General features: G+C 39.3%; 1 protein-coding gene across 1 annotated transcript in view; it reads left to right on the forward strand.

Annotated features, from left to right (window-relative positions):
- The window catches only part of tmco6 (transmembrane and coiled-coil domains 6), a 53,503-nt gene that overhangs the window by 30,833 nt on the left and 3,467 nt on the right, over positions 1-19,203 (forward strand). Inside the window, exon 11 of the mRNA XM_080746861.1 lies at positions 9,407-9,565. Coding sequence (XP_080602987.1) covers positions 9,407-9,565 — 159 coding nt within the window. The remainder of the gene's footprint in view (positions 1-9,406; positions 9,566-19,203) is intronic.

A 19,203-nucleotide genomic window follows, 5' to 3' on the forward strand; every position in this document is an offset into this window, starting at 1 on the left:
TAAACTGATACCAGCCGGCTGTGTTCTTCTTCGTGTGCTGTATTTCGGGAGGCTCCGACCACATTCTCCCATGTATCCCTGCGGTTCCATGTGACCGTTGGCAGCCAATAGCATTCCTTATGATTCCTGGGGTACCATTCAAACAATGATGGCAACACCCACGCAAGGGACTAAAAAAAAGTCATTTTCGCAGCATAGAAACCAATGTCTTCGCTTCGTCCATATTGTTTTTACAGTCTATGATTCACTCGGGCAAAGATGTGTGCATTCGGGCACCCAAAACCCAGTCATCATAAAGAATGGTTCAGAAGCTGTGTTAGTGTGTTCACGGTCACTCTCCCTTTGGAACCCCAACCTGCTTCCTGTCTCGCAGCCTCTCGCAGCACACTCCGGACACTTAAGGAATTAAAGCAGAGGTTATTTATCTATTTCTTCAGACCTTCCTTCCCTCCTTCACACAGAGCACCTCTCATTGTCTGCTTCTAACATGTTGGCAGAGAATCTGAGGCAGAAACACATTAAACAGTGGAAACTGTTTGGTCATCTCAACATTGTTATCACTCATCCCATGTGTTCATAGAAAGTGTCAGATTCCGGATGTTAGCCTGTTAACATCACATTCCATGATCAGCTCTAATGTTGTATCTGATAGACTAGAGCAGCTCTATTCTATAATTTAACTAAGGGTGGGCGATATGGAAAAAATATAATATCACCATATGTTCCCAAGCTGTATCACGATACATGATATCACCATTCTTTTTCACGTTGGTTTTTATGGTTATTTTCAAGTTACTTGACAAAAACTAGACTCTCTGGGTTCCTTTTGGGAGGTTTAATTTGAACTTCACAAGTATGTAACTCTGACAGTATACAAATGAAACCAAATGGACCCTTATGGGTCCATTTGGTTTCATTTGTATACTGTCAGAGTTAAGGGGATACCTTGACATTTTAAAGTTTGAGAACTACTGATTTAGACCAAAATGCAGGTTTAAATTGAATTCTGCAATGAATCTCTGTATTAACGATTAAACAGGATTTCTTACAAGGCTCCCTCAATTGTATCACCATAAAAAGGATATCTCTGAAAAGGCATATCGTGGAGACATTGTATCGTCTCAATGATAATTATCGCCATATCGCCCACCCCTAAATGTAACAATCTGATGTAGACCAGACTCTATTCTATAATGTAACAATCTGATGTAGACCAGACTCTATTCTATAATGTAACAATCTGATGTAGACCAGACTCTATTCTATAATGTAACAATCTGATGTAGACCAGACTCTATTCTATAATGTAACAATCTGATGTAGACCAGACTCTATTCTATAATGTAACAATCTGATGTAGACCAGACTCTATTCTATAATGTAACAATCTGATGTAGACCAGCTCTATTCTATAATGTAACAATCTGATGTAGACCAGACTCTATTCTATAATGTAACAATCTGATGTAGACCAGACTCTATTCTATAATGTAACAATCTGATGTAGACCAGACTCTATTCTATAATGTAACAATCTGATGTAGACCAGACTCTATTCTATAATGTAACAATCTGATGTAGACCAGACTCTATTCTATAATGTAACAATCTGATGTAGACCAGACTCTATTCTATAATGTAACAATCTGATGTAGACCAGAATCTATTCTATAATGTAACAATCTGATGTAGACCAGACTCTATTCTATAATGTAACAATCTGATGTAGACCAGACTCTGTTCTATAATGTAACAATCTGATGTAGACCAGACTCTATTCTATAATGTAACAATCTGATGTAGACCAGACTCTATTCTATAATGTAACAATCTGATGTAGACCAGACTCTATTCTATAATGTAACAATCTGATGTAGACCAGACTCTATTCTATAATGTAACAATCTGATGTAGACCAGCTCTATTCTATAATGTAACAATCTGATGTAGACCAGCTCTATTCTATAATGTAACAATCTGATGTAGACCAGACTCTATTCTATAATGTAACAATCTGATGTAGACCAGACTCTGTAACAATCTGATGTAGACCAGACTCTATTCTATAATGTAACAATCTGATGTAGACCAGACTCTATTCTATAATGTAACAATCTGATGTAGACCAGACTCTATTCTATAATGTAACAATCTGATGTAGACCAGACTCTATTCTATAATGTAACAATCTGATGTAGACCAGCTCTATTCTATAATGTAACAATCTGATGTAGACCAGACTCTATTCTATAATGTAACAATCTGATGTAGACCAGACTCTATTCTATAATGTAACAATCTGATGTAGACCAGACTCTATTCTATAATGTAACAATCTGATGTAGACCAGACTCTATTCTATAATGTAACAATCTGATGTAGACCAGCTCTATTCTATAATGTAACAATCTGATGTAGACCAGACTCTATTCTATAATGTAACAATCTGATGTAGACCAGACTCTATTCTATAATGTAACAATCTGATGTAGACCAGACTCTATTCTATAATGTAACAATCTGATGTAGACCAGCTCTATTCTATAATGTAACAATCTGATGTAGACCAGACTCTATTCTATAATGTAACAATCTGATGTAGACCAGACTCTATTCTATAATGTAACAATCTGATGTAGACCAGACTCTGTTCTATAATGTAACAATCTGATGTAGACCAGACTCTTTTCTATAATGTAACAATCTGATGTAGACCAGACTCTATTCTATAATGTAACAATCTGATGTAGACCAGACTCTATTCTATAATGTAACAATCTGATGTAGACCAGACTCTATTCTATAATGTAACAATCTGATGTAGACCAGACTCTGTTCTATAATGTAACAATCTGATGTAGACCAGACTCTATTCTATAATGTAACAATCTGATGTAGACCAGACTCTATTCTATAATGTAACAATCTGATGTAGACCAGACTCTGTAACAATCTGATGTAGACCAGACTCTATTCTATAATGTAACAATCTGATGTAGACCAGACTCTATTCTATAATGTAACAATCTGATGTAGACCAGACTCTATTCTATAATGTAACAATCTGATGTAGACCAGACTCTATTCTATAATGTAACAATCTGATGTAGACCAGCTCTATTCTATAATGTAACAATCTGATGTAGACCAGACTCTATTCTATAATGTAACAATCTGATGTAGACCAGACTCTATTCTATAATGTAACAATCTGATGTAGACCAGACTCTATTCTATAATGTAACAATCTGATGTAGACCAGACTCTATTCTATAATGTAACAATCTGATGTAGACCAGCTCTATTCTATAATGTAACAATCTGATGTAGACCAGACTCTATTCTATAATGTAACAATCTGATGTAGACCAGACTCTATTCTATAATGTAACAATCTGATGTAGACCAGACTCTATTCTATAATGTAACAATCTGATGTAGACCAGCTCTATTCTATAATGTAACAATCTGATGTAGACCAGACTCTATTCTATAATGTAACAATCTGATGTAGACCAGACTCTATTCTATAATGTAACAATCTGATGTAGACCAGACTCTGTTCTATAATGTAACAATCTGATGTAGACCAGACTCTTTTCTATAATGTAACAATCTGATGTAGACCAGACTCTATTCTATAATGTAACAATCTGATGTAGACCAGACTCTATTCTATAATGTAACAATCTGATGTAGACCAGACTCTATTCTATAATGTAACAATCTGATGTAGACCAGACTCTGTTCTATAATGTAACAATCTGATGTAGACCAGACTCTATTCTATAATGTAACAATCTGATGTAGACCAGACTCTATTCTATAATGTAACAATCTGATGTAGACCAGACTCTATTCTATAATGTAACAATCTGATGTAGACCAGACTCTATTCTATAATGTAACAATCTGATGTAGACCAGACTCTATTCTATAATGTAACAATCTGATGTAGACCAGACTCTATTCTATAATGTAACAATCTGATGTAGACCAGACTCTATTCTATAATGTAACAATCTGATGTAGACCAGACTCTATTCTATAATGTAACAATCTGATGTAGACCAGACTCTATTCTATAATGTAACAATCTGATGTAGACCAGACTCTATTCTATAATGTAACAATCTGATGTAGACCAGCTCTATTCTATAATGTAACAATCTGATGTAGACCAGACTCTATTCTATAATGTAACAATCTGATGTAGACCAGACTCTATTCTATAATGTAACAATCTGATGTAGACCAGACTCTATTCTATAATGTAACAATCTGATGTAGACCAGACTCTATTCTATAATGTAACAATCTGATGTAGACCAGACTCTATTCTATAATGTAACAATCTGATGTAGACCAGACTCTATTCTATAATGTAACAATCTGATGTAGACCAGACTCTATTCTATAATGTAACAATCTGATGTAGACCAGACTCTATTCTATAATGTAACAATCTGATGTAGACCAGACTCTATTCTATAATGTAACAATCTGATGTAGACCAGACTCTATTCTATAATGTAACAATCTGATGTAGACCAGCTCTATTCTATAATGTAACAATCTGATGTAGACCAGACTCTATTCTATAATGTAACAATCTGATGTAGACCAGCTCTATTCTATAATGTAACAATCTGATGTAGACCAGCTCTATTCTATAATGTAACAATCTGATGTAGACCAGACTCTATTCTATAATGTAACAATCTGATGTAGACCAGACTCTATTCTATAATGTAACAATCTGATGTAGACCAGACTCTGTTCTATAATGTAACAATCTGATGTAGACCAGACTCTATTCTATAATGTAACAATCTGATGTAGACCAGCTCTATTCTATAATGTAACAATCTGATGTAGACCAGCTCTATTCTATAATGTAACAATCTGATGTAGACCAGCTCTATTCTATAATGTAACAATCTGATGTAGACCAGACTCTATTCTATAATGTAACAATCTGATGTAGACCAGACTCTATTATATAATGTAACAATCTGATGTAGACCAGACTCTATTCTATAATGTAACAATCTGATGTAGACCAGCTCTATTCTATAATGTAACAATCTGATGTAGACCAGACTCTATTCTATAATGTAACAATCTGATGTAGACCAGACTCTATTCTATAATGTAACAATCTGATGTAGACCAGACTCTATTCTATAATGTAACAATCTGATGTAGACCAGACTCTATTCTATAATGTAACAATCTGATGTAGACCAGACTCTATTCTATAATGTAACAATCTGATGTAGACCAGCTCTATTCTATAATGTAACAATCTGATGTAGACCAGACTCTATTCTATAATGTAACAATCTGATGTAGACCAGCTCTATTCTATAATGTAACAATCTGATGTAGACCAGCTCTATTCTATAATGTAACAATCTGATGTAGACCAGACTCTATTCTATAATGTAACAATCTGATGTAGACCAGACTCTATTCTATAATGTAACAATCTGATGTAGACCAGCTCTATTCTATAATGTAACAATCTGATGTAGACCAGACTCTGTTCTATAATGTAACAATCTGATGTAGACCAGACTCTGTTCTATAATGTAACAATCTGATGTAGACCAGCTCTATTCTATAATGTAACAATCTGATGTAGACCAGCTCTATTCTATAATGTAACAATCTGATGTAGACCAGCTCTATTCTATAATGTAACAATCTGATGTAGACCAGACTCTATTCTATAATGTAACAATCTGATGTAGACCAGACTCTATTCTATTTTGTAACAATCTGATGTAGACCAGACTCTATTCTATAATGTAACAATCTGATGTAGACCAGCTCTATTCTATAATGTAACAATCTGATGGAGACCAGCTCTATTCTATAATGTAACAATCTGATGTAGACCAGCTCTATTCTATAATGTAACAATCTGATGTAGACCAGACTCTATTCTATAATGTAACAATCTGATGTAGACCAGCTCTATTCTATAATGTAACAATCTGATGTAGACCAGCTCTATTCTATAATGTAACAATCTGATGTAGACCAGACTCTATTCTATAATGTAACAATCTGATGTAGACCAGCTCTATTCTATAATGTAACAATCTGATGTAGACCAGCTCTATTCTATAATGTAACAATCTGATGTAGACCAGCTCTATTCTATAATGTAACAATCTGATGTAGACCAGACTCTATTCTATAATGTAACAATCTGATGTAGACCAGACTCTATTCTATAATGTAACAATCTGATGTAGACCAGCTCTATTCTATAATGTAACAATCTGATGTAGACCAGACTCTATTCTATAATGTAACAATCTGATGTAGACCAGACTCTATTCTATAATGTAACAATCTGATGTAGACCAGCTCTATTCTATAATGTAACAATCTGATGTAGACCAGACTCTATTCTATAATGTAACAATCTGATGTAGACCAGACTCTATTCTATAATGTAACAATCTGATGTAGACCAGACTCTGTTCTATAATGTAACAATCTGATGTAGACCAGACTCTATTCTATAATGTAACAATCTGATGTAGACCAGACTCTATTCTATAATGTAACAATCTGATGTAGACCAGCTCTATTCTATAATGTAACAATCTGATGTAGACCAGACTCTATTCTATAATGTAACAATCTGATGTAGACCAGCTCTATTCTATAATGTAACAATCTGATGTAGACCAGACTCTATTCTATAATGTAACAATCTGATGTAGACCAGCTCTATTCTATAATGTAACAATCTGATGTAGACCAGACTCTATTCTATAATGTAACAATCTGATGTAGACCAGACTCTGTTCTATAATGTAACAATCTGATGTAGACCAGCTCTATTCTATAATGTAACAATCTGATGTAGACCAGACTCTATTCTATAATGTAACAATCTGATGTAGACCAGACTCTATTCTATAATGTAACAATCTGATGTAGACCAGCTCTATTCTATAATGTAACAATCTGATGTAGACCAGACTCTATTCTATAATGTAACAATCTGATGTAGACCAGACTCTATTCTATAATGTAACAATCTGATGTAGACCAGACTCTATTCTATAATGTAACAATCTGATGTAGACCAGACTCTATTCTATAATGTAACAATCTGATGTAGACCAGACTCTATTCTATAATGTAACAATCTGATGTAGACCAGACTCTATTCTATAATGTAACAATCTGATGTAGACCAGACTCTATTCTATAATGTAACAATCTGATGTAGACCAGACTCTATTCTATAATGTAACAATCTGATGTAGACCAGACTCTATTCTATAATGTAACAATCTGATGTAGACCAGACTCTATTCTATAATGTAACAATCTGATGTAGACCAGACTCTATTCTATAATGTAACAATCTGATGTAGACCAGCTCTATTCTATAATGTAACAATCTGATGTAGACCAGACTCTATTCTATAATGTAACAATCTGATGTAGACCAGACTCTATTCTATAATGTAACAATCTGATGTAGACCAGACTCTATTCTATAATGTAACAATCTGATGTAGACCAGACTCTATTCTATAATGTAACAATCTGATGTAGACCAGACTCTATTCTATAATGTAACAATCTGATGTAGACCAGACTCTATTCTATAATGTAACAATCTGATGTAGACCAGCTCTATTCTATAATGTAACAATCTGATGTAGACCAGACTCTATTCTATAATGTAACAATCTGATGTAGACCAGACTCTATTCTATAATGTAACAATCTGATGTAGACCAGACTCTATTCTATAATGTAACAATCTGATGTAGACCAGACTCTATTCTATAATGTAACAATCTGATGTAGACCAGACTCTATTCTATAATGTAACAATCTGATGTAGACCAGACTCTATTCTATAATGTAACAATCTGATGTAGACCAGCTCTATTCTATAATGTAACAATCTGATGTAGACCAGACTCTATTCTATAATGTAACAATCTGATGTAGACCAGACTCTATTCTATAATGTAACAATCTGATGTAGACCAGACTCTATTCTATAATGTAACAATCTGATGTAGACCAGCTCTATTCTATAATGTAACAATCTGATGTAGACCAGACTATATTCTATAATGTAACAATCTGATGTAGACCAGACTCTATTCTATAATGTAACAATCTGATGTAGACCAGACTCTATTCTATAATGTAACAATCTGATGTAGACCAGCTCTGTTCTATAATGTAACATTCTGATGTAGACCAGCTCTATTCTATAATGTAACAATCTGATGTAGACCAGGCTCTATTCTATAATGTAACAATCTGATGTAGACCAGACTCACCTCTAGGCTCCTGCTTGTAAAATGATTAAGACCTGGCAATATTTCATGCTTGAAAAATAGCAGATATACAAGCTCACAGTGCGGCACCTGCGAGCTTGTAGATCTGCTATTTTTGAAAAGTTTGATCAAGTATTTTTGCGACCGTAGGTCGCATTTACTACCAAAACCTCCACAGGCTGTCTGTCAGTGAGTCAGTCAGTCAGTCCGTCACACTTTTGCCCTGCTCATATCTCCACAACCGTTGCCCCCATCCATGCCAAATTTTGCACACACACTCCTTGACTGCCAAACTACAACCTCCAAGGACCCCCGGAGCCCCAGGGACCCCCAGATGTAAAAAATGACCAAATGTGCTCACACGTCACACGTCACACTTTTTCCCGGCTTATATCTCCGCACCCGTTGACCCGATCCATGCCATATTTTACACACACACTCCTTGCCTGCCAAACTACAACCTCCAAGGACCCCCGGAGCCCCAGGGACCCCCAGGTCCCTGGGGGACCCCCAGATGTAAAAAATGACCAAATGTGCAAAAATGACCAAATGACCACCCCAACGGGGCTGCTCACGGGGAATTCCCGGGGACCACCGACTCCTGGTGCTCCAGAACGGATGCAAAAGTGGTGGCGCCCCCAGTGGAGGACCCCCTGCCACTGCAGCGCACATAAAATGCCGTAACTCGGGCTAGGAGCGTCGGGGAGAGCCGGGGCCGGTACCTATTCGTCCGCCAAGGCAACGCGGAGACCCCACCCCTCATTTCTCACATTCTACTATTCTAGCGCCACCTTCAGGCCGATTTTTAAAACATTTTTGGACACTGCTCCTACAGTTTTTGCCCTAAAATCACGAATATCACTACACAGCATGTCTACACTCATGTCATCAACATGGATCAGGAAGATTTTGGAAAAACACATTTTTGCCTTATTTGTGGAGATAAGCCACCTACGGTCGCTTATCTCCCGATTAGGGAGTCTTACTGGTAATATTTTGTTCAGGTACTCAGGGTAATATTCATGTTTATAGGTACTTATGGTTGTGTAATATTTAAATATTTGTATGTCTAGGTACTTCGAGTGATGTGTAACATGGCTCATCACCATGGTGACCTCCTGGCTGGTCCAGATGTTCTGTCAGCTCTGACCGTCACTCTGAAGATGAGCGACCCTCACGTCGTCACCCTGAGTCTGGAGCTGCTGCACATGGTGCTGACCGCTAGACCACAGGTAACACCGCTAGACCACAGGTAACACCGCTAGGCTACAGGTAACAATAGAGCTACTCTACATGGTGCTGGACGCTAGACCACATAATGCTGACAGCCCTATCATCACCTTAAAAAAAAAAAAGAACAAAATGCATAGAAAACTGCATTTAGACACGCAATACCAGTAAGACTCCCTAATCGGGAGATAAGCGACCGTAGGTCACTGATCTCCACAAATAGGGCAAAAATGTGTTTTGCCAAAATCTTCCTGATCCATGTTGATGACATGAGTGTAGACATACTGTGTAGTGATTTTCGTGATTTTAGGGCAAAATCTGTAGGAGCAGTGTCCAAAAATGTGTTTTTAAAAATCGGCCTGGAGGTGGCGCTATATGGGAGAGATTCATGTTGATGGGATGAGTGTAGACATACTGTGTACCGATTTGCGTGATTTTAGGGCAAAAATTGTAGGAGCAGTGTCCAAAAATGTGTTTTGCAAGAATCGGCCTCATGGTGGCGCTAGAAGAGGGCCATGTGAGAAATGAGGGGTGGGGTCTCCGCGCCGGCAAGGCGGACGAATAGGTACCGGCCCCGGCTGTCCCGGTCGCTCCTAGCCGGAGTTACGGCATTTTATGTGAGCTGCAGTGTAGGGGGTCCTCCACTGGGGGCGCCACCACTTTTGCATCCGTTCTGGAGCACCAGGAGTGGGTGGTCCCCGGGAATTCCCCGTGAGCTGCCTCGTGGGGGTGGTCATTTGGTCAGTTTAGCACATTTGGTCATTTTTTACATCTGGGGGTCCCCCAGGGACCTGGGGGTCCCTGGAGCTCCGGGGGTCCTTGGAGGTTGTAGTTTGGCAGGTAAGGAAGGTGTGTGCAAAATTTGGCATGGATCGGGGCAACGGTTGCGGAGATATGAGCAGGGCAAGAGTGTGACGTGTGAGGTGTGACAGACAGACTGACGGACTGACGGACGGACGGACTTACACTTTGTGCAGGGTTTGATAGTAAATGCGACCTACGGTCGCAACAAACACTACATGTCCTACACCTGAATTAGGCTACAGTATTACACCTACTGGAACATGAAACATGATTGTAGGCTAATCCACAGGAAATATGATCTATAATAAACCTCTTCATATTGCTCATTAATATAGAATGGTATTGGTAAGGGTAAGCAGGGTAGGGTACAATAGCAGGGTTGTCACGATGCACGGTGTTTTCGGTGCGAGCACAACGCACGTAACAACATTACCGCACAGCACTGCATGCACAACGATAGAAGACGCTGCCCCGTCGGCAGTAAAGGTGAGACGTTCGCGAACGATTCGGCTCTCTTGAACGGCTCTTTTAAATGAACGATGGGATCCGGTTCGCAGTCGCGAGACACAGAGCACTGACTGAGTAGTGAGTCAGTGTCGCAAACAGATTCAAAATCAACTGATCATCCACTTGGGGAGGGAGGCACAGCTCATCATGCACGTTCCAGCTAGTAGCAGTGTGTGGATAAGGAAGTGTTGCGACTAGTCGCTCCATGTCAACAGACAAACACAGCGCACATGGATTACACTGACACAAACACACTGGAACAATTCAGAAGCACCTAATTAGAAAATATAACTAGTACACTTTTGTATGTTAATCTTCTTATTCTTTTCGTGTCTTTGAAGCATTATATGACAGTTTCCCATTTCTTGACACAGTCCTTTGCTTTTTTATTGAACTCTGCGAGATCTTTTACGCTGCACTGGTTGGGTAATCTGACATTAGTAGATTGTTTACTTCTTGGACATGCATTTGTGGCAGGTTATTTAATATGGGATTTTGACAGCCTGCTTCTTCTGGTTTGGACCTGAAGGGCGGGGAGGGCAAATGCAAGTAGAGTGCCGTCGCTGACATCAGCGACGGCAGCAACTCAGGACAGCCTGTTCTGAGAACCTGTGAAAAGCTTTTAACCTCTGCCTTCCCAAAAACAGAGAAAGACGCAATGGTCAGAAATGGGACTTTGTGAGGATAGAAGGTGCTAGTGGGACTCCAAAAAAAGGTTAAAAAAATGGAAAAGTGAAAATTCATGGTGTATCACCTTTAACATCCACCATTCATTGAGGCTGTGATGTAGCAGTGGTTTTGAGGCTGAGGCTGTGATGCAGCAGTGGTTTTGAGGCTGTGATGTAGCAGTGGTTTTGAGGCTGTGATGTAGCAGTGGTTTTGAGGCTGTGATGTAGCAGTGGTTTTGAGGCTGTGATGTAGCAGTGGTTTTGAGGCTGTGATGTAGCAGTGGTTTTGAGGCTGTGATGTAGCAGTGGTTTTGAGGCTGTGATGTAGCAGTGGTTTTGAGGCTGTGATGTAGCAGTGGTTTTGAGGCTGTGATGCAGCAGTGGTTTTGAGGCTGTGATGTAGCAGGTTTTGAGGCTGTGATGTAGCAGTGGTTTTGATGCTGTGATGTAGCAGTGGTTTTGAGGCTGTGATGTAGCAGGTTTTGAGGCTGTGATGTAGCAGTGGTTTTGAGGCTGTGATGTAGCAGTGGTTTTGAGGCTGTGATGTAGCAGGTTTTGAGGCTGTGATGTAGCAGGTTTTGATGCTGTGATGTAGCAGTGGTTTTGAGGCTGTGATGTAGCAGTGGTTTTGAGGCTGTGATGTAGCAGTGGTTTTGAGGCTGTGATGTAGCAGTGGTTTTGAGGCTGTGATGTAGCAGTGGTTTTGAGGCTGTGATGTAGCAGTGGTTTTGAGGCTGTGATGTAGCAGTGGTTTTGAGGCTGTGATGCAGCAGTGGTTTTGAGGCTGTGATGTAGCAGTAATTTGGTGCTCAGTGATGAGATGTTAAAGTTAAATGAACACTGAGGATTTTACAGTGTAGATTGTTCATCAAATTAACTCATTGATTGCCACGTGACCAGTTTTCCAAGATATTCCCGATGGTCCTGGCCGCCACAGCACTGAGTGCACTGGCCAATACGAAGTACTATGTGAGTGCGCTCGGTGTGAGCATTTTGGAACTCGCCCCGGTTCAGAACCAGATCTCCATTGGCTCCCATGTTTTGCAGGAAACGCCCATTTCTCTTGTTTCTCCGTTTCTCCGTACCGCCTTTCCGTGCTAGCTAGTTAGCTTGTAGCTTTGAAATGGATTGACGGATTAACATGCAATCTCTTGTTGCCAAAAGGGCAAGGCGCGTTGAGCGTATGGACACGCCGACGCCGCGACGACTTTAAAAGGTACGAAGTGTACGAAAAAAGTATACGAAAAATGCAATAAGCGTGTCGGGGAACTACCAGAGTCGACGTCTAATGGTGGCAGCATGCGTTAGTAAAGGGTTAATTGTCTCGGGAATGTGAGAAAACCCAAAACAAAGTGTCCTTCATGCGGTTTGTGACCGCTAGCAGAGAGAGCGTCAGAGAATGTGGTGACGTACGTCGGATTATGCAGCGGTGTCTTCTATTGTTCTGCTGTTTACCGCCCAGAGGTGACTGGGTCTATTGTTGTCCAACACAACCCGTCGGCGGGGTGGTTGTATTGGGGGGGGGGGGAACAATAGGCCTCAGTCACCTCGGACAGGCCAGGAAGTGTCGGCGGGGTGGTTGTATTGGGGGGGGGGGGGGGGGGGGGGGGGGACAATAGGCCTCAGTCACCTCGGACAGGCCAGGAAGTGTCGGCGGGGTGGTTGTATTGGGGGGGGGGGGGGGGGGACAATAGGCCTCAGTCACCTCGGACAGGCCAGAAGTGTCAGGCGGCGTCGGCAGCGAGCTAGCGGTGAGCTAACTGAAGTGACCTCCATTGTTCGTCTGATGGCGGCTTGGCAGCCAGAGAGACAGAGAGAGAGAGAGAGAGAGAGAGAGACAGACAGAGAGAGACAGAGAGAGAGAGAGAGAGACAGAGAGAGAGACAGAGAGAGAGAGAGAGAGAGAGAGAGAGAGAGAGAGAGACAGACAGAGAGAGACAGAGAGAGAGAGAGAGAGACAGAGAGAGAGAGAGAGAGAGAGAGAGAGAGAGAGAGAGAGAGACAGAGAGAGAGACAGAGAGAGAGAGAGAGAGGAGAGAGAGAGAGAGAGAGAGAGAGGTCTGTTGGGGTGAGGAGGAGAGAGAGAGAGAGGCGTTAATAAATGCTCAGATGTTCTCTGTTCTCTTCCCAACCATCACACCATCACAGATCAGAGCTTCTCATGTCAAAGTCCACCCATTCTCTGTGAATTGAGTACAAAGGACCTCCTTAAAGGAGTGTTGATCACTAGCATCCTTTAAAATCACCCTGAAAAACCACTTACAGGCGGCAGCCGTTCGCACCTGGCAATAACAAACCTAGTCCAGTCTCCCCTGACCCTCCTTTGTATTTACCTACTGGATATATTTTTTGCACTGTTTATTTTATTTTGATTTACTTTTTTCTTGACTATATCTACTGCATAGTACTGTGTTCTATCCATCTGTCATTCAATGTTATATGAGATACTTCAATGGTTTCCTGTGGAAATAAGCTTAGTCTTTTCTAGGATCTCCTTTTAGTTGACCTTGTACCAGTGAACTGTACCGTCATGAAACTGTACCTTTTTCTATGCAAACTGACAATAAAGTCTTCAATCAATCAATCAATCAATCAATCAATCAAAAGCATAAACAAGCCATAGAGCTTTCTTCCCATCTCAGACATATTATGTTGTGCCAGATCTGATCTCCACAAGCAACCATCTGACTCTGCTCAAACAACATGCATTCATTCTGCTCAAACAACATGCATTCATTCAAAGACAAATTAGCAGATCTACAAGCTCATATCTGCTATTTTTGACAGGATTGTGTTTATATCATGGATGAATTAATTACTTTAATGAACATGAGTCTATATTAATCCAGTGTTTAGTTTAATGAACATGTGTCCATTCTCCAGGTGTGTTTAGTTTAATGAACATGTGTCCATTCTCCAGGTGTGTTTAGTTTAATGAACATGTGACCATTCTCCAGGTGTGTTTAGTTTAATGATCATGTGACCATTCTCCAGGTGTGTTTAGTTTAATGAACATGTGACCATTCTCCAGGTGTGTTTAGTTTAATGATCATGTGACCATTCTCCAGGTGTGTTTAGTTTAATGAACATGTGACCATTCTCCAGGTGTGTTTAGTTTAATGATCATGTGACCATTCTCCAGGTGTGTTTAGTTTAATGATCATGTGACCATTCTCCAGGTGTGTTTAGTTTAATGAACATGTGACCATTCTCCAGGTGTGTTTAGTTTAATGATCATGTGACCATTCTCCAGGTGTGTTTAGTTTAATGAACATGTGACCATTCTCCAGATGTGTTCAGTTTAATGAACATGTGACCATTCTCCAGGTGTGTTTAGTTTAATGAACATGTGACCATTCTCCAGGTGTGTTTAGTTTAATGATCATGTGACCATTCTCCAGGTGTGTTTAGTTTAATGATCATGTGACCATTCTCCAGGTGTGTTTAGTTTAATGAACATGTGACCATTCTCCAGGTGTGTTTAGTTTAATGAACATGTGTCCATTCTCCAGGTGTGTTTAGTTTAATGAACATGTGACCATTCTCCAGGTGTGTTTAGTTTAATGATCATGTGACCATTCTCCAGGTGTGTTTAGTTTAATGATCATGTGACCATTCTCCAGGTGTGTTTAGTTTAATGAACATGTGACCATTCTCCAGGTGTGTTTAGTTTAATGAACATGTGACCATTCTCCAGGTGTGTTTAGTTTAATGATCATGTGACCATTCTCCAGGTGTGTTTAGTTTAATGATCATGTGACCATTCTCCAGGTGTGTTTAGTTTAATGAACATGTGACCATTCTCCAGGTGTGTTTAGTTTAATGAACATGTGACCATTCTCCAGGTGTTTAGTTTAATGAACATGTGACCATTCTCCAGGTGTGTTTAGTTTAATGAACATGTGTCCATTCTCCAGGTGTGTTTAGTTTAATGAACATGTGACCATTCTCCAGGTGTGTTTAGTTTAATGATCATGTGACCATTCTCCAGGTGTGTTTAGTTTAATGAACATGTGACCATTCTCCAGGTGTGTTTAGTTTAATGATCATGTGACCATTCTCCAGGTGTGTTTAGTTTAATGATCATGTGACCATTCTCCAGGTGTGTTTAGTTTAATGAACATGTGACCATTCTCCAGGTGTGTTTAGTTTAATGAACATGTGACCATTCTCCAGGTGTTTAGTTTAATGAACATGTGACCATTCTCCAGGTGTGTTTAGTTTAATGAACATGTGACCATTCTCCAGGTGTGTTTAGTTTAATGATCATGTGACCATTCTCCAGGTGTGTTTAGTTTAATGATCATGTGACCATTCTCCAGGTGTGTTTAGTTTAATGAACATGTGACCATTCTCCAGGTGTGTTTAGTTTAATGAACATGTGACCATTCTCCAGGTGTGTTTAGTTTAATGAACATGTGACCATTCTCCAGGTGTGTTTAGTTTAATGAACATGTGACCATTCTCCAGGTGTGTTTAGTTTAATGAACATGTGACCATTCTCCAGGTGTGTTTAGTTTAATGAACATGTGACCATTCTCCAGGTGTGTTTAGTTTAATGATCATGTGACCATTCTCCAGGTGTTTAGTTTAATGATCATGTGACCATTCTCCAGGTGTGTTTAGTTTAATGATCATGTGACCATTCTCCAGGTGTGTTTAGTTTAATGAACATGTGTCCATTCTCCAGATGTGTTTAGTTTAATGAACATGTGACCATTCTCCAGGTGTGTTTAGTTTAATGATCATGTGACCATTCTCCAGGTGTTTAGTTTAATGAACATGTGACCATTCTCCAGGTGTGTTTAGTTTAATGATCATGTGACCATTCTCCAGGTGTTTAGTTTAATGATCATGTGTCCATTCTCCAGATGTGTTTAGTTTAATGAACATGTGACCATTCTCCAGGTGTGTTTAGTTTAATGACCATGTGACCATTCTCCAGATGTGTTTAGTTTAATGATCATGTGACCATTCTCCAGATGTGTTCAGTTTAATGAACATGTGACCATTCTCCAGATGTGTTTAGTTTAATGAACATGTGACCATTCTCCAGGTGTGTTTAGTTTAATGACCATGTGACCATTCTCCAGATGTGTTTAGTTTAATGATCATGTGACCATTCTCCAGGTGTGTTTAGTTTAATGAACATGTGACCATTCTCCAGATGTGTTTAGTTTAATGATCATGTGACCATTCTCCAGGTGTGTTTAGTTTAATGAACATGTGACCATTCTCCAGGTGTGTTTAGTTTAATGACCATGTGACCATTCTCCAGATGTGTTTAGTTTAATGATCATGTGACCATTCTCCAGGTGTGTTTAGTTTAATGAACATGTGACCATTCTCCAGGTGTGTTTAGTTTAATGAACATGTGACCATTCTCCAGGTGTTTAGTTTAATGATCATGTGACCATTCTCCAGGTGTGTTTAGTTTAATGACCATGTGACCATTCTCCAGATGTGTTTAGTTTAATGATCATGTGACCATTCTCCAGATGTGTTCAGTTTAATGAACATGTGACCATTCTCCAGATGTGTTTAGTTTAATGATCATGTGACCATTCTCCAGATGTGTTTAGTTTAATGAACATGTGACCATTCTCCAGGTGTGTTTAGTTTAATGAACATGTGACCATTCTCCAGATGTGTTTAGTTTAATGACCATGTGACCATTCTCCAGATGTGTTTAGTTTAATGATCATGTGACCATTCTCCAGATGTGTTTAGTTTAATGAACATGTGACCATTCTCCAGGTGTGTTTAGTTTAATGAACATGTGACCATTCTCCAGGTGTGTTTAGTTTAATGAACATGTGACCATTCTCCAGGTGTGTTTAGTTTAATGAACATGTGACCATTCTCCAGGTGTGTTTAGTTTAATGAACATGTGACCATTCTCCAGGTGTTTAGTTTAATGAACATGTGACCATTCTCCAGGTGTTTAGTTTAATGAACATGTGACCATTCTCCAGGTGTGTTTAGTTTAATGATCATGTGACCATTCTCCAGGTGTGTTTAGTTTAATGAACATGTGACCATTCTCCAGGTGTGTTTAGTTTAATGAACATGTGACCATTCTCCAGGTGTGTTTAGTTTAATGGTCATGTGACCATTCTCCAGGTGTGTTTAGTTTAATGATCATGTGACCATTCTCCAGGTGTGTTTAGTTTAATGAACATGTGACCATTATCCAGGTGGGTTTAGTTTAATGATCATGTGACCATTCTCCAGGTGTGTTTAGTTTAATGAACATGTGACCATTCTCCAGGTGTGTTTAGTTTAATGAACATGTGTCCATTCTCCAGATGTGTTTAGTTTAATGAACATGTGACCATTCTCCAGGTGTGTTTAGTTTAATGAACATGTGACCATTCTCCAGGTGTGTTTAGTTTAATGAACATGTGACCATTCTCCAGGTGTGTTTAGTTTAATGAACATGTGTCCATTCTCCAGGTGTGTTTAGTTTAATGGTCATGTGACCATTCTCCAGGTGTGTTTAGTTTAATGATCATGTGACCATTCTCCAGGTGTGTTTAGTTTAATGAACATGTGACCATTCTCCAGATGTGTTTAGTTTAATGAACATGTGACCATTCTCCAGATGTGTTCAGTTTAATGAACATGTGACCATTCTCCAGGTGTGTTTAGTTTAATGATCATGTGACCATTCTCCAGGTGTGTTTAGTTTAATGAACATGTGACCATTCTCCAGATGTGTTCAGTTTAATGAACATGTGACCATTCTCCAGGTGTGTTTAGTTTAATGAACATGTGACCATTCTCCAGGTGTGTTTAGTTTAATGATCATGTGACCATTCTCCAGGTGTGTTTAGTTTAATGATCATGTGACCATTCTCCAGGTGTGTTTAGTTTAATGAACATGTGACCATTCTCCAGGTGTGTTTAGTTTAATGAACATGTGTCCATTCTCCAGGTGTGTTCAGTTTAATGAACATGTGACCATTCTCCAGGTGTTTAGTTTAATGAACATGTGTCCATTCTCCAGGTGTGTTTAGTTTAATGAACATGTGACCATTCTCCAGGTGTGTTTAGTTTAATGAACATGTGTCCATTCTCCAGGTGTGTTTAGTTTAATGAACATGTGACCATTCTCCAGGTGTGTTTAGTTTAATGATCATGTGACCATTCTCCAGGTGTGTTTAGTTTAATGATCATGTGACCATTCTCCAGGTGTGTTTAGTTTAATGATCATGTGACCATTCTCCAGGTGTGTTTAGTTTAATGATCATGTGACCATTCTCCAGGTGTTTAGTTTAATGATCATGTGACCATTCTCCAGGTGTGTTTAGTTTAATGAACATGTGTCCATTCTCCAGGTGTGTTTAGTTTAATGATCATGTGACCATTCTCCAGGTGTTTAGTTTAATGATCATGTGACCATTCTCCAGGTGTGTTTAGTTTAATGATCATGTGACCATTCTCCAGGTGTGTTTAGTTTAAATGAACATGTGACCATTCTCCAGGTGTGTTTAGTTTAATGAACATGTGACCATTCTCCAGATGTGTTTAGTTTAATGATCATGTGACCATTCTCCAGGTGTGTTTAGTTTAATGATCATGTGACCATTCTCCAGGTGTGTTTAGTTTAATGATCATGTGACCATTCTCCAGGTGTGTTCAGTTTAATGAACATGTGA

The sequence above is a fragment of the Nannobrachium achirus genome (assembly GCF_963921795.1).
Source record: "Nannobrachium achirus genome assembly, chromosome: 17".
NCBI classification, from domain to species: Eukaryota; Metazoa; Chordata; class Actinopteri; order Myctophiformes; family Myctophidae; genus Nannobrachium; species Nannobrachium achirus.